Source organism: Cynara cardunculus, unplaced genomic scaffold (assembly GCF_001531365.2).
Source record: "Cynara cardunculus var. scolymus isolate 2C unplaced genomic scaffold, CcrdV1 Un_Scaffold_4520, whole genome shotgun sequence".
NCBI lineage: Eukaryota > Viridiplantae > Streptophyta > Magnoliopsida > Asterales > Asteraceae > Cynara > Cynara cardunculus.
In genome coordinates, this window is record NW_020201935.1 from 17,282 (window position 1) to 31,270 (window position 13,989).

General features: G+C 35.6%; 1 protein-coding gene across 4 annotated transcripts in view; it reads right to left on the reverse strand.

Moving 5' to 3' along the window:
* LOC112504066 (vesicle-associated protein 2-2-like) overlaps positions 1-12,246 on the reverse strand; it is a 14,172-nt gene extending 1,926 nt beyond the window's left edge. Inside the window, exons 1-8 of one of the 4 annotated variants that reach the window (XM_025108039.1) lie at positions 11,894-12,246; positions 11,502-11,603; positions 9,642-9,712; positions 9,464-9,545; positions 5,695-5,810; positions 5,456-5,629; positions 4,972-5,259; positions 273-350 (exon numbers count right to left, since the gene is read on the reverse strand). In XM_025108039.1, coding sequence (XP_024963807.1) covers positions 273-350; positions 4,972-5,259; positions 5,456-5,629; positions 5,695-5,810; positions 9,464-9,545; positions 9,642-9,712; positions 11,502-11,550 — 858 coding nt within the window. In that variant the 5' untranslated portion in view covers positions 11,551-11,603; positions 11,894-12,246. Of the gene's footprint in view, positions 1-272; positions 351-4,971; positions 5,260-5,455; positions 5,630-5,694; positions 5,811-9,463; positions 9,546-9,641; positions 9,713-11,501; positions 11,604-11,679 lie in introns of all 4 variants that reach the window. The other 3 variants (XM_025108041.1, XM_025108040.1, XM_025108038.1) reach the window with 3 other exon arrangements.
* Positions 12,247-13,989: the final 1,743 nt, after the last annotated feature.

Here is a 13,989-nt window from a genome sequence, read left to right on the forward strand (position 1 = left end):
CGAACCTCCCTGGAGGTCAAGGGTTCAAACCTAACTTTTAGGAGTGTGCGAGTGTTTTGTTGTATATAACAGGCTCGCATTTTATATCAACCGAAATAGCTTCGTTCTCACTTTTAAGTAGTCACAGGCATACGAATTCAGTTACCGGGGTTACAGGTAGACCCGAACCTCCCTGGAGGTCAAGGGTTCAAACCTAACTTTTAGGAGTGTGCGAATGTTTTGTTGTATATAACTTCGGAAAAAAATTGTGTCAATGGGTCGAGAAAACAAACCAATTCTCCCTGTAAAAAGTGCTTCTCTTGAGTAGCTGATCTTTTTTCTTCTGATAGATGTAAAATAGTCGCTTTAGCCTGAGGAAGTCCACAACACTTGGTTAATCCAAAAGAACAAATCCACATGGCATAATTAATATATTTAACCTATTAATATGATAAACTATATTGCAGCTAATGGAGATTGAAAGACTATGCTCCACATCTAGGTAAGTATGGGATCCAGCAAACAGCAAGAGGTTGTGAATGGACTAGGCAATGAAGTTCAAAAGCTAGTCTGCTATATGGATGAATATATGTAGTGCCCATTGATGCCATTCTAACAGTCAAAAGTTACAACTCACAGTAAACTTTAGGGGTTGTTGAAGACTTGAAACAAAAACTTCACCAGAGCTGATATTGTCATACCACGTTAATCAAATAAGGGGTCATTTATGCTCATTGGGGTAAGAGATTTGGCTCAGGTAAGAGGTCTCATTGGGATAAGTGTTTACTAAAAATTGTTTACTAAATTGTCATACATTAAATGCTGATTGAATGAAATTAACCATTATACCCCTTTGTTTGGGATAAACTGAAGAGACTATCAAATAATAACTTCTACTAAAAATTAAATACGTATTTGAAATAAATAATTTTGTAGTACTATCTGTTGCCATTATCAATAAAACTGTTACTTTTTCATAACAATATATTCAAGTATTTAATAACAAATAAAATATTTCTTATTATAGGTTGAATCCCAAATCAAAAAACACCGCCCATACCGCCAACGCACCCTTGCTATCCCCTAAGTTGAGAGCCCCACTACTTTCCAACTTTAATTTCTTCGGCCATTGCCGCCACAAGCCATCCACATGCTGTCATCCTTGGTTTTAAAAAGCGCGATGCGGTCCGATGCGTTAAGGGTCCCGGAAGCCGATGCGTGATGCGTGATGCGTGATGCTGATGCGCTCGCATCATGCACGTAATGCGCCCGGTATTCAAAAAATATTTATAAATTAATTCTACATATCAATTTCTACCTTAAAAATACTTACCTATCAAAATACTTCATTTATAACATAAAGTAGTTAAAAAAAGTGGCATTAGATTAGGTCGCTTCGCTACTGCTGGACCGCTGGTATTGAGTATTGACCATCAAGTATCGAGTATCGACTACTGCAGTACTGCTGTCGGCTTCTAGATTAGGTCGCTTCGCTACTCGCTAACAGTCAGTCCACGTTCTATCGCTAAAAGTCACTCAGGTTCTATTTTACATAACTAAGAAGCCCAACTAAAAAAAGCCCAACTAAAAAGCCCAAGTAAACACAGAAAAAGGGAGCCCAAAACGCAACATACATGATGCGCTGATGCCTAAGTGATGCACGCATCGTGTGATGCGTAGGTGATGCGTTCGCATCGTGGAATCGCATCGCATCAGACACTTTGATGCGTTCTGTCCAGCGCATCAGAGCGCATAATGCACGCATTTTTAAACCAAGCTGTCATCCAACCGCTTGCTGCAGTCCCCATCCCAACCCTTGTGCCACTGCCACCACAAGCTCTTCCCCTATTGAGGACGAAAAAGACAAGGAATACAAAGCAAAAGGGGTAAGTTACATGCTTTCTGTGGACGATAGGTTTATCGAAGGATCAGAAAAAAAAAAGGATATATTGGGTCATATGGGATTTCCCTGTTTTCTCGCCAATTCACCATGAGGGGTAAAACTGGTATAAGGAGGCGCTGACTATGGTAAGCAACAGATTATCTTTTGACCACAGTAAGATGTTCAGTCAGCAAGAACTCTTGGTCAAAGGTTATAACTTTTTCTTGGTAAACACTTGCTCTTACCAGGGTAAGGCTTTCTTGGCCTGGTAAGAGGTTAGTAAACAGGGCCTAACTCAACCAAAATCTTCTTATCGACAAAAAAGGGGCAAGAAAATACAGAACGCCCATGTAATGCAACTAAAAACTTAGATCTATATTTCCTCGAATATGTAATTAATAAGCAGCCAATGAGGATCTTTGATACACACTGCTACAAATTACCAACAAATCAGAGAAAGTTTTAGGGCTTTTCCCACTGTTGACCGAATGATTTAAAGGGTTGCTGGCCTTCGAGAGGCCAGTACTCTCCCAAAACTATCACCAAAACAAAATTCACAAAACAAAATCCCTCTTCAATCTACACTCCCTTATTTATACTAGCAATGTACCGACCTATTACACCTTGTACTATCTATGCATTAACCACCTGTACTGACTTTACTCCAGCCTATTACATCGACTTGCTGACCGTCAAGGTATAACAATACCCATCCCTTCATAAGAAGTAGGAAGCAGAACCAATATGCGTAACAACAGAGTAAGTTAGCCTTCAGCGTTCAGCCCCATAAAAAAGATTTCAATAACCCTAAACAACAATCAAAAAGATTTCTCATCATCATCTCTCGTCGTGCCTTGCCAATTGAGCAAAAGGCTTAACTCATAATCCGCCGCAATTTCAGCCTCCCCTTCCACATTCTCACTATTTTTCATCTTGTTCAAATGATTCCCTTCATAGTTGATTAATACGTGAATGGAGATGAGTTTCAACGATACATACCTGGGCCACTCAAGGCAATTGTTCATCGTCTATTGCGGAATCTTCAATCTGTTTTCGATGATCCGCCAATTAGCCTCTTCATTGCATTTCACCCTACATGACCTATGAAAGGAGTTTTGGAGAAGCAAGACTGGTAGCAGAGACTGATGTAGAAGGAAGGGAACTGGAAGGTAGAGAGTAGGGGTTAGGATTAGTGACTTACGTTACCAAAGCCCTAAGTTAGACTAGGAGTGTTTAGTTCCTCACCTTGGGTTATGTTTTTCTGTACTTGCTTCTATATGTATTGCTATTGTTTACTAATATCCAAATTCTCAAAACTTAGCATACATGTTTTTCTCTCTTTCACACACTTTTCACAAGTCAAAAGTCATCACGGAAACAACCGCTCTACTCTTTGAGGTATAGATACATCTCCTCCCCCCCAACAAAAAGAACACCTCTGGGTGGAATATATTGGGCTCGTTTTGTTTGGTTCGGTTTGATGAAAGGGAGGAAGATGGCCTTCCTTGGCTTACAACTCAAAAGATGGTTTTCAAACTGCTTCATGACATGGTCTTCTGTCCAGAGATATGAATGAGATTGAGAAAAGGTATACCCATTCCAATCCTTGTCAAGAATAGGGGGACCTTGGAACCCACCTACTATGTGCATCAAGCAGACATATGTCATGTACTTTCAGCCACCAAAACACATGAACAAACTGGCATATGAAGATTTGCTCTCAACACATGGTAGACAAGTTCACTAAGAGGTGATGTAAGAGGAACTTTGATCCCTATCCATAACAGCATAACCTGTATCCTTCAGAAGAAATTAACACCAATCAAACACCAGATATTGATTTTCCCTACTTTTTCTTTATTAGCATGTTTTTTTTTTTTGCTAGGGATGGTTTGTGGTTGGGGTTGGTAGGGAAACTCACATGTAAGTAGCCAAAGAAAAAAGACTCGGTACGAACTTGGACAAAATGCTGGATTTCTGTTAAAAATACCTCTAGATTTCTAAAAAGATCTCTCATCGGCTTAGAATGATTTGAGATACTGAAGGAACTGCAATCTGATCAAGTTCCATGTTGTTTTGATTCAAACATGAAATTATAAACTCGATTTGATAGAACCCAGGGCAACACAATCTGTCAGATGCTAAATGAAGATGCAGTGGATCGAGACTAGAGAACAAAAGTAAAGTTCAAGCAGTACACCGTAAAATCATGAAGCAGTTTTAATATAAAACAATAATTAACAATTTAACATCACTGCATTTGTTCCTTTCCCGACAATAGATCCCATGTCTTTTTAGTTCAGATGCAAACATCTAGCTAAGAGAATGTAACTGAAGAAATCGAAACTACTAAAGCATCTAAACATAGTTTGGCCTAGAATGATTCAATAACATAAGTACCGAAAAAAGACGATCAAATACCACTAGATTCCAAAACATTCTTCCATTATAATATTTCTAATATGTTTGCTCGCAGCAATTATGGCCTCTTGGGAGAATATGACTGCATATTTGCCTAGAATGAAATAAGGTCCTGAATTTCTAGAGGAACTGCAATTCCATCATTATGTTCATCCAATCAATGTGTCCATGCTCTCCATACATTACCTATGCTCGACAATGAACCTTATAAACTAGGCTAATATAATCCAGTTAAACAAACCTCCATCAATGCTGAATTGAGGGGCAGTGGACCTTCCTATTTCCACAGAAGATGGGAAATTAAAAAAACAAGCAGGATGTCATCTCATTGTAGAGCATAAAGAAGAAGAAAGCAGTTCTATTATCAACTAACAGCATCAGATTAATTACTTTCAAATTACATATAGATCTTCTATAGATAATCAAACTCGGTTATCACAGATCATATTACTTTCCCTTAAAGGTTGTTTATTGTACTTCTGGCAGCAGCACATGGCCTTTGCCTGGCATACCGGGTTTTATTTTGATGATGCAGTGGAGGTTAGGTTTACCGCTGTTTGAAGGCCAGGGGTAGTTTCTAACAGAATACTTTCAGTTTGTGCAACGTTAGCAAAAGAGAAATCCGCTAGGTTTAAAACTTAAAATAATGTTTATTCTGTATTGTTAAAAAACAAAGAAATATAACTAACCTCGCTAAGCTTTGACTCAAGTTCTTTCACTTTTGACTTTGTCTCTTCAAGATCTTTGACTAATCTCAACTCCTCTGTATCATTCATCTGCATTGGCTCGTTGTTTCTTTTTATAAATTCTTTGCTCCGTTTTGCAGATTCTTCGTTCCTTTTTACATCTTCATCTTTCCTTTTCATAGTTTCTTCCTTCCTTTTTACATCTTCATCTTTCCTTTTTATAGTTTCTTCCTTCCGTGTTGCCTCTACACTTTCACCTTCTCCTTTGGACACTTCCATGCCCTCATCAACCTGACGTAGGTTGAAAGTAGTTATCTAACCACCCATTTACTAAATAACAGAAACTGGAATAATTTACAATTAAGGAACATAACTGATAAACACCAAAGAGAAGTTCCTATCGCATCCGTAAAATGTAAGACATGCATGTTAGCTGTTGTCCACCTAAATCCTACATCAACACTTGGTACATATAATAAGCTCTTACCTTGGCATGAGAGCTATGTTTTTGAACTACATCATCTTTCAGTTCTCTGCCATCATTCTTTTGTACCAGCTTCAATGTTTCATTGATTGGAGATGATTCTGGCGAGTCTGGTGCGGGGATGAGGACCACTTTAAGCCTTTTTTCATCAACAGTTTTACCATCCTCTTTAGTGAACTGCCATATTGAAGAATCAGATAAAGGAATTACCATCAAAACCAACATCTTCATGAAACACCAACCGTGTGAGATGTTACGTCCTCCTCTTTTGTCCCCTCCTGGACAAAGGTACTTTGAACTAAGAACTTGTCCCTGCATATCATATCGGGAGGAGCTACCTTTTGTGCTTGCATAGTAACTGCACTAGCACCAAAAAGAATGGGTGATCACATTGCAAAAGAAATATCTCCATTATAATTGATTGAAACCAACTCTCCCAAAATACAAAAATAGTGGTTTCTTTTGCAGTAAACTTATCAAAGATACCAAAAGTCATTGGCTCAGAGGTACCTGGGTAACCAATAGAGCCCAACCTCCGTGGAGGTCAAGGGTTTAAGCCTCACAAAAGTAAGAAGTGTGTTAGTTTTGCCGTATAATATGATATACTTCAAGAAAAATCTATCAAAGATGTCACCTACTAGATATAAGTCACAGACAATCATAGTTCTTATTTTTAGTATATTAGATTTTTTTAATCCAAAGGTATACGGGTAATCCTAGCAGATGAAACAAGGCAATGGAGTAGCCAATCTCCAAAAGTAGTCAATGGACTAAAACATGGCTCTTCAGTGGCAAACCTCTCCTTGAGTAGTCGAATTATCAACTATCTCAGTGTCCATATGAATGAGAAGGAAGTCAATAAATTAAGTTTCCACTAGCCCTATTGGTTGGAATGTTGTACCATCATCTCTCTCATGATAACAAACTTTTAAAGGATATGGATCCGGCATGAAAATGTTTTAAGTGGTGTCACACTTTGACTATAAAAACAAGTATGTAGAAATATTTCACAATATTAGTATACATTGGTTGGTTAGTTCCTTGTCCTTGCACAGAAGGAACCCATGTTCTATTCCCGGCAATAATTTGTTTTAGAAAAATTACAGGCATACAAAGAACACCAAAATTTAAGCTAAAAACTAAGAAATTTGACAAAGGTGGGACTCGAACCCCGGGTTTTTGTACAAAGTGAGCAACATTTACCAACTCTGCCATTAAAAACTTGCACCAAGATTTCAGATTCAAAAATATATGGTGGCATCCAACAAAACAATATGGTCGCACCCTTCAGAAACGTAATTTTTTTCCCTCTACGATGGAACCATGAAACAATAGCCCGTGCCACCGTATGGTGCTATGTAGGTCCGCCCTTGTGAAGGGCTACCGCACAGCATATATTCTTCACTTCACATGCATTAGGATATGTGAGGCGATGAACAATTTTATTACAGATTTACATGACATAGAATTTGCAACTTGACAATTTAAAACAGATTTTTTTAAATGCTATTTACTGGATTAATAGGATCTTTATCATCCTGGAGTCGAACTATTTTTCTGTAGGACCTCCCCTACAGTATTGTCATCGTAATAGAGTTTAACCACCAAATTTGGGATGGATTGGTGTGGTTCCTCTACACCTAGGAATCTAGGACACAAGAATATTGAACAATGAATGAAAAAGGACATGAGATATGCCGTACATCACAGTATGATTCAGTACAAAGTATGCTAGGACAGACCACATAAAAAAATGCCATAGAAGATCTCTAAAAGATTTCTTTCATGTATAAAAAATAATCATAGCCTAGCATAAATGTTTCTTTCAACTATAAAAATTAGTCATAGCCTCGTAAAATATAACATTCAATATTTGCATCTGATTTTTGGGCTATCATAGAGAATGACTGCACATAGTCATCAACTCCTTGTTTGGTCTCCTTCCTTTGTCCTAGTTTATATGGATGTCAAGTTAGCTCCACATGGCATCATGGTGTTGAATGGAAGCGCCAAGGAAAATTCCACCTTGTTGACAAGGCTTGTTCACAGTAAGTTTGGTATTCTGCTGGGATTATAATCCCCTATATGCCTTTTTAGCTATGATTAATTGCATATGAAAAAGAAATACCATCTGTTTTTTATAATAAAAAAGCAATACTTTGAAATAAAAATATATTTCCTCCGTCCCAAAGTATGTGTCTACAAAAGAAATGGGACAAGTTTTAGACAGGAATAATTATTACATATTTTAGTTAACCAAATGACAATTTTACCCTTAATTAATGTATCTATCTTATCAACTCTTAAATATTTGTGCATTAATTAAGGGTAGATTTGGAAATTTAGTTAGCTACTTTTGAAAGTGGACACCTATTTTGGAACAAATATAAATAGAAACGTGGACACTTATTTTGGAACGGAGGGAGTAACAAGTGTCTCCGAAAAAGGAAAAGAGATTTCTGATAAACAAAAACCCTCCTGAATAGGATGTTTTGCTTCTGTAAATATGATATATGCTTATTCCAATGCTATTGCCAACTATGCCAAGCTCTGAAGTCTGCAACTTAAGCAGAAGCTTCATTAACTTATACTATGTCAACACTTATGAAAACTGGTCAGTTCCATGGATTTCAGCAAACTATGTTCCAAGAACTTAACAGATTGGAACATATTTCAAATAACATTTAAATACAGAAATTTTTTGAGTCAGCCAACACATGAAACAAGGGAGAGGAGGTACTCTATTGTGATGGAAGGACTCTATTCTGATGAAGGAATGGCTAAATCCAATATCCATGAATTTCTAAATTGACACAGGCATATTAGAAATGACAGTCCATTCTCTTTGGAGAAGTTTATCAGTTGGTTTTACATCAAATGTAAGAGTACAACGCTGTCAAAGCAATGAATTTGAACACGTATCAGATGCTTCCAATTAGAATGACGATAAAGAGGAAATGATTCAAATTCAAGAAAAAGAGTTGAATTGGAAGTCATGCTTTGATGGTATGGGTTGACACCGGGAAGGACGAAGGCTTCAATCACGAGATGGTTTTTGAAGGCAAGTTAGTGGAGACATTGGAAAGGACAACAAGATAGCATTCTGGTGACCATAGGGTTCTGGTGAAATTAACCAGAAAAGTCATATAGTTGATCATTATTGATGACAGTAAACAGAGATTTCTAGTTACAGTCTAGCAGGAAGCAATGTAAAGTTTCTAACAATAAGAAATAAGTTTTTTAAAAGATCTGGGTTGTCAAGCAAACACAAGAATAGATAAAGAAAAATGGAGTCTGGGCAAGAGAAAGTAGACTAGAACATCATCTGACTTGGTCAGTTTGAAAATATTAAACCAAGTTGCCACTGCTTTGTTCAGTCATATGAGCCGCCTAGAGTCCTTAGATAGTGTAGGGGGAAACAAGCTGTATTATGTGGTAGAGCACCTATGATATCATGCATGCCCATCATGTGCATTACCTAATAAAATACTCAGTCCCATGAAGCTTGAACACTTCTATTCCTGGATATGTCCCATGCAAGTGTAATCTTTCCTTCTTTTGATATAAATTCAATCTGAGATTGCCTGCTTGCCTCGTCATCCAGATTTAATGCTACTATTATGGTCTTTATTGACCACGAGAATACACTATCTTGTCAAAGTTGAAAGATATTAGACATTTAACCAAAATCCACACACTTCTATCATGTTACTTGTAGAGTCAAACATGCAAATTTTGGGGATGGAGGGAGTCCTGTTCATAAAAATGGAAGGGATAAACAGTATGGAGAAGCAAGGAAGGTAACAAAATTAGTAAGTCATCATCATCTACTTAACATAGTCATTGCAATAATACATTGTGTGAAATTATTTGTACCGATAGGATAGCAAACTAGAAAGAGTGTGGCCCTTAAATTACTTTTAATATACCTAAACAGAACACCTCAACCAGTGACAGTTCAGCAAAGTTTAACCAAACATATTCTAAACCTTTCAGTGAAGAAGCGTATACCTGTAAAATCACATACTGAATTCGGATCGATAACTCCAGTATTCGGTCTGACACAGTATTTCTTCGGATTGGTAGTTTTAACCTGCAAAATGTTAACAAAGTGATTATGTATACTGCTATCTAAGTTCAACAAGGAAAACAAACTTTGAAATCTGAAACATGGAAAAACCATCAGCACCTTGAAAGCAACATGGTGATTGGTTTTATTGATCATTTGAACAGAACATGAGCTTTGTTTCTTCAGTTCAACTGGTGTGAAACATGGAATACCAAAATAAAAAAGTTAGCACATTCTGCAAGAAGACATCATCTAGCATCACAAATAACCAGTCACATTTATAGGCCAAGAAAATGTGAAGATACCTATTAGTGGGTGTCTTTGCATGGTTACATATTAATACATCTTACATATCTATACTATATTATAAAACATTTGACAAAAACTCTTAAAGACCATTTTTTATGCACGAAGTACTGTTTATTGATGCATATTACTTAAAATTTAAGATTACAAGTAAATTGTGCATAAATACAACTTATTAAAGCTCCATATTTGAATTCATGTAACTAACTGCAGATAAACATAATCAAATATTGGATAAACATCTCATTTTAAATATAAAAAATTTAAAATATAATTAGGATAATCATTGAGTTCTAACAGAATATTTAGTTATTATCTATATAAAAATTATATTATTAAACCTGAATTAAACTTTTTTGTTAGTAAATCTAAATTAAATTATAATTAAAAAAATTTAATTAAGGAAATTACACCGAAACACAAGAACTTTTAAAAATATTAATTTGATACTGATATCGATATAAATTTTTTTCAAAATTTTATGATATTTTCAAATTTATATTTTATTTAAAAATAAAAACATTATCGTTTTTTCAAAACCACATAAAATTGTATTATATTGACACAAAAAAAAAAAGAATAAAATAGAACACTGAAATCAAGATGTGTCTCGATGCATTGCATGAGTATCCTTCTATACAAATAATGTGCACGTTTGTATGTACATTCATTTTCTAGTAAGTCATAGCCTCACTCTTGAGTACAACTAGCTAGACATGGCATACCACAAAGCAAGGTACTCAGCAGGATCTATGTAAGTAATGTGAAAAAAGCATATCTATCTAAGCATGACTGATCATTATTGTCTAAGGCAAGACTCGAGAGGTGAGTTAAGGAGATAAAAAAATTCTATCACCTAATACAATAGGCAAGTGCTTGAGAGAAATGGGGCATCTATGGCCAAAAAGATCAAAGGTGTTAGGAAAAATTACGCTTGCACATATGACATGTCCTGGATTACTTTAAATGAAAAGTTGAAAACTCACAAGATTTTCAAGTAATAATGTCTATAGGGAATTGCCAAAAACATACAAGGCAGTAGAAATTATATACAAGTCATGGTCATTTGTACATGAAAGTAACCAACAATCTTATAAATCTACCAGTTGAACCTTCACAAAATTTCTCAAAATTCTTAGATGGTCAGATGAGTTTCTTTTCCTGTATATTTGGCATAGTTCGCTTTCCTTCTAAAAATGCATGGTCCTTTTTCTAAATATGTTCAAAAATACATATACACATATGTGCGTATATACATTCAGGGTGGAGAAGATAAAGAGACGCTTTATATTGAAGCTTCTTTCACTTCTTTTACTTGGAACTTAAAAGCCACCTTCACCCCCGACCTTCCTGTGTGTTGTCTTGTTGTCAGGGCAAGCCAAGTTGCTTGCATTCAACAAGCCAAACCTCAACAAAGCAAGGTCGAAGACCTTGCGTCTCCTTTGACAAAATAGGCTTTGAAGATATGCAGGTAAAAGACATGAAGCCCTTAAAAGGAACTCACAGGTTGTCAATTTTATGAGGGTTACTAGTTTAGTTTCTCAAAATTACCCTAGTACTTGAATCTTTTTACCATCATCGAATTTCATGTCAGTCGACTTTTACTTCTAACAGAATTAACATTTAATCAAGCGGATCAGAAAGAAAGAGATCGAGAGTGAGAAATCAGCTTACATATGAACCGAAGTTCTTGCGGCTTCATCTCCAAAATATCTGGTTTCATCTTTGCACCAAGAGTCAACCAAAAAAGAATAGTGATATATTTAATCCCTTCTCCTGACAACGAACAAGCAATCGTTACAAAAACCCTAGCTAATATTAGAAACCAAACACAATACACTCGCTGAAATACCCAGTACAACCACAGATACTCTTATCAATAAATTTGATCCCTTCCATTGATTCATCAAAACCTAAGTAAAGGTTAGTTCAAAATTCAAAGAAAACCCAAAACTGACTTTCACATTCTTAGTTTTAATTTTTTTTAAAATAAGGCCGATAGATATTTGATCAACAAGAGAAGGGAAGAAATTGAAACCGAATTTGATAAAAAGAAGAATCGCCACCTGAAAGGGCGAGAAAAACAAGAAGGAAATCGACAAAAATGAGGATTTGAAATGAATGTAGCGATGAATTTAATGAATATTTGAAAATATTGCGTAATGATTCCGTAACGGTTGGGTTGTTGATTCGATTGGATTCGATAGTGTTTTTGTGGGCCTTGATTCAATCGAGAGAAACCCTAATCAGAAAAAAGGGTGGCGTTTGGTAGAAGAGGGTCTGACTGACACGTACACGTTGGTGGTGAACGGAGAGAAGAATTGGAAGGCAAGTTTTTTGAAGGCGGTTTGTTGTAGGCAATGGCAGTTGAACATCACCTCGGCTGCCACTCTTTGGCTCCAAAGCTACTACTCCCCATAAAATAATATTAAAATAATGTGTGTGTTTTATTGATATAATTGACAATCGAACCATCCAAACAAACCTTCAAAGTGAAGTGTCATTCGTTATAGAATATGATGTAGGACGTGTCTCTATCATTATGATAAGGTCTATAATTTTTCTAGCTCATGCCATGACGTTTTCTAATATAAATGTAAATTTTTTAATATCATTATTTGATTGGATAATGTATAAAAAACATATATATATATATATATATGTTGTCTTATGTAAAGTCTTGAAAAACACTGCGTCCTCGTCATGCTAGTAAGGCTTGAGGCTTGATCTTGCCGCCACGTCAGACCTCACGACATTTTGAACATTGATCTAAGCTAATTTGAATTGAAAACTGTTTTCAAAATTACGGATTGTTAATTTGAAGACATAAAAAATCATAAATTTGGTTTGGTTTGGTTTGGTTTGGACCTACTGAATCGAGAACCAATATTCAAAGACATGTATAATTGTAACCCAAATAGAATATAGTTGGCTACAGTATGGTTTACTCAAGTCCTAGGTTGGGTCTTCGATTCTACCAATTAATAAAAGTAAAGTAGGATTAGGGTGTTTTTAGCTAATAGAACTGAAGTAACATTATATAAATCCAAAAAATTGAAATTTGAATTGTAAACAGGAATTCAAGATCAGTGTTTTAATTTGAAAACATAAAAACTAGATTTGGTTTGAAAACTGAACCGAGAACAAACTTTTCAAAACATATATGGTCAAAAACCAAATTGAATACAGTTGGCTCTAGCATGGTCTAATATTTGCTTTTGTTAGTTGGCAAAAACAAATTATGATTGAAAAACTTGCAAAATATAGAATATGACATCGCCTTGGGGAAACTGTAAGGGTAACTTACATAAAAGTGGACCAACTTTGAATTTATTCTTATTTAAAGAACTTATTTTCATAATTTTGTGACATATAAATAACTTTACAAACAATTAAAAGTCTATGTTAGATCCTATTTTAGATTTGATAGATGATAAACAAACACTAAGGGGGCGTTTGGTTCGTAGAATATAATTCGATGGAATTGAAATTCATCAAATGAATTTGACTTTGAGGGAATTTGATGAAATTTGATCATGTCTTTTGATTGTGTTTGGTTTGATGGAATTGGAATGGAATTCTTAACGGAATTGGAATTTTTTTTGTTTAGTTCACGGAATTCAACGAAAAAATTACATAGATGGCATTTCGAGAAAATCCTTTTTAGGATGGAAAGAATGAGAGAGAGAGAGAGAGGTCGAGCATACCAGATCGAGCAAAGTGAATGAGATCGAGCAGTTTTGAATAGGGATGGCAAAAAAAAAACCGAAACTGATAGTGAAAACCGAAACTTTCGGGTCAGGTTCAGGGACATCTTATCAGGGACGGGGCGAGGATCGGGGACAAATTCGGGGATTTTAACGGGGACGGTGATCATCGGCCCGGCCCGGCCTGATATGCGTATATATATTAATTTTAATTTATATATATACATATATATATATATATATATAATATCATTAAAAGAAAATAGTAACATTAAAATTTTAAAAAAACTTATCCATTTTACTTCAACAACCCAAATAAGGCTCACGAAAAAGTCTAGTTTATTTGTCTAATTGTGAAATCGTGATTTTAGTTGTATGATGTTTGAAGTTCTGTTTAGTTTTCTATTGTAATCTAATACATTGTTTGTAATTAGTTCAATTATGTTTGAGACATT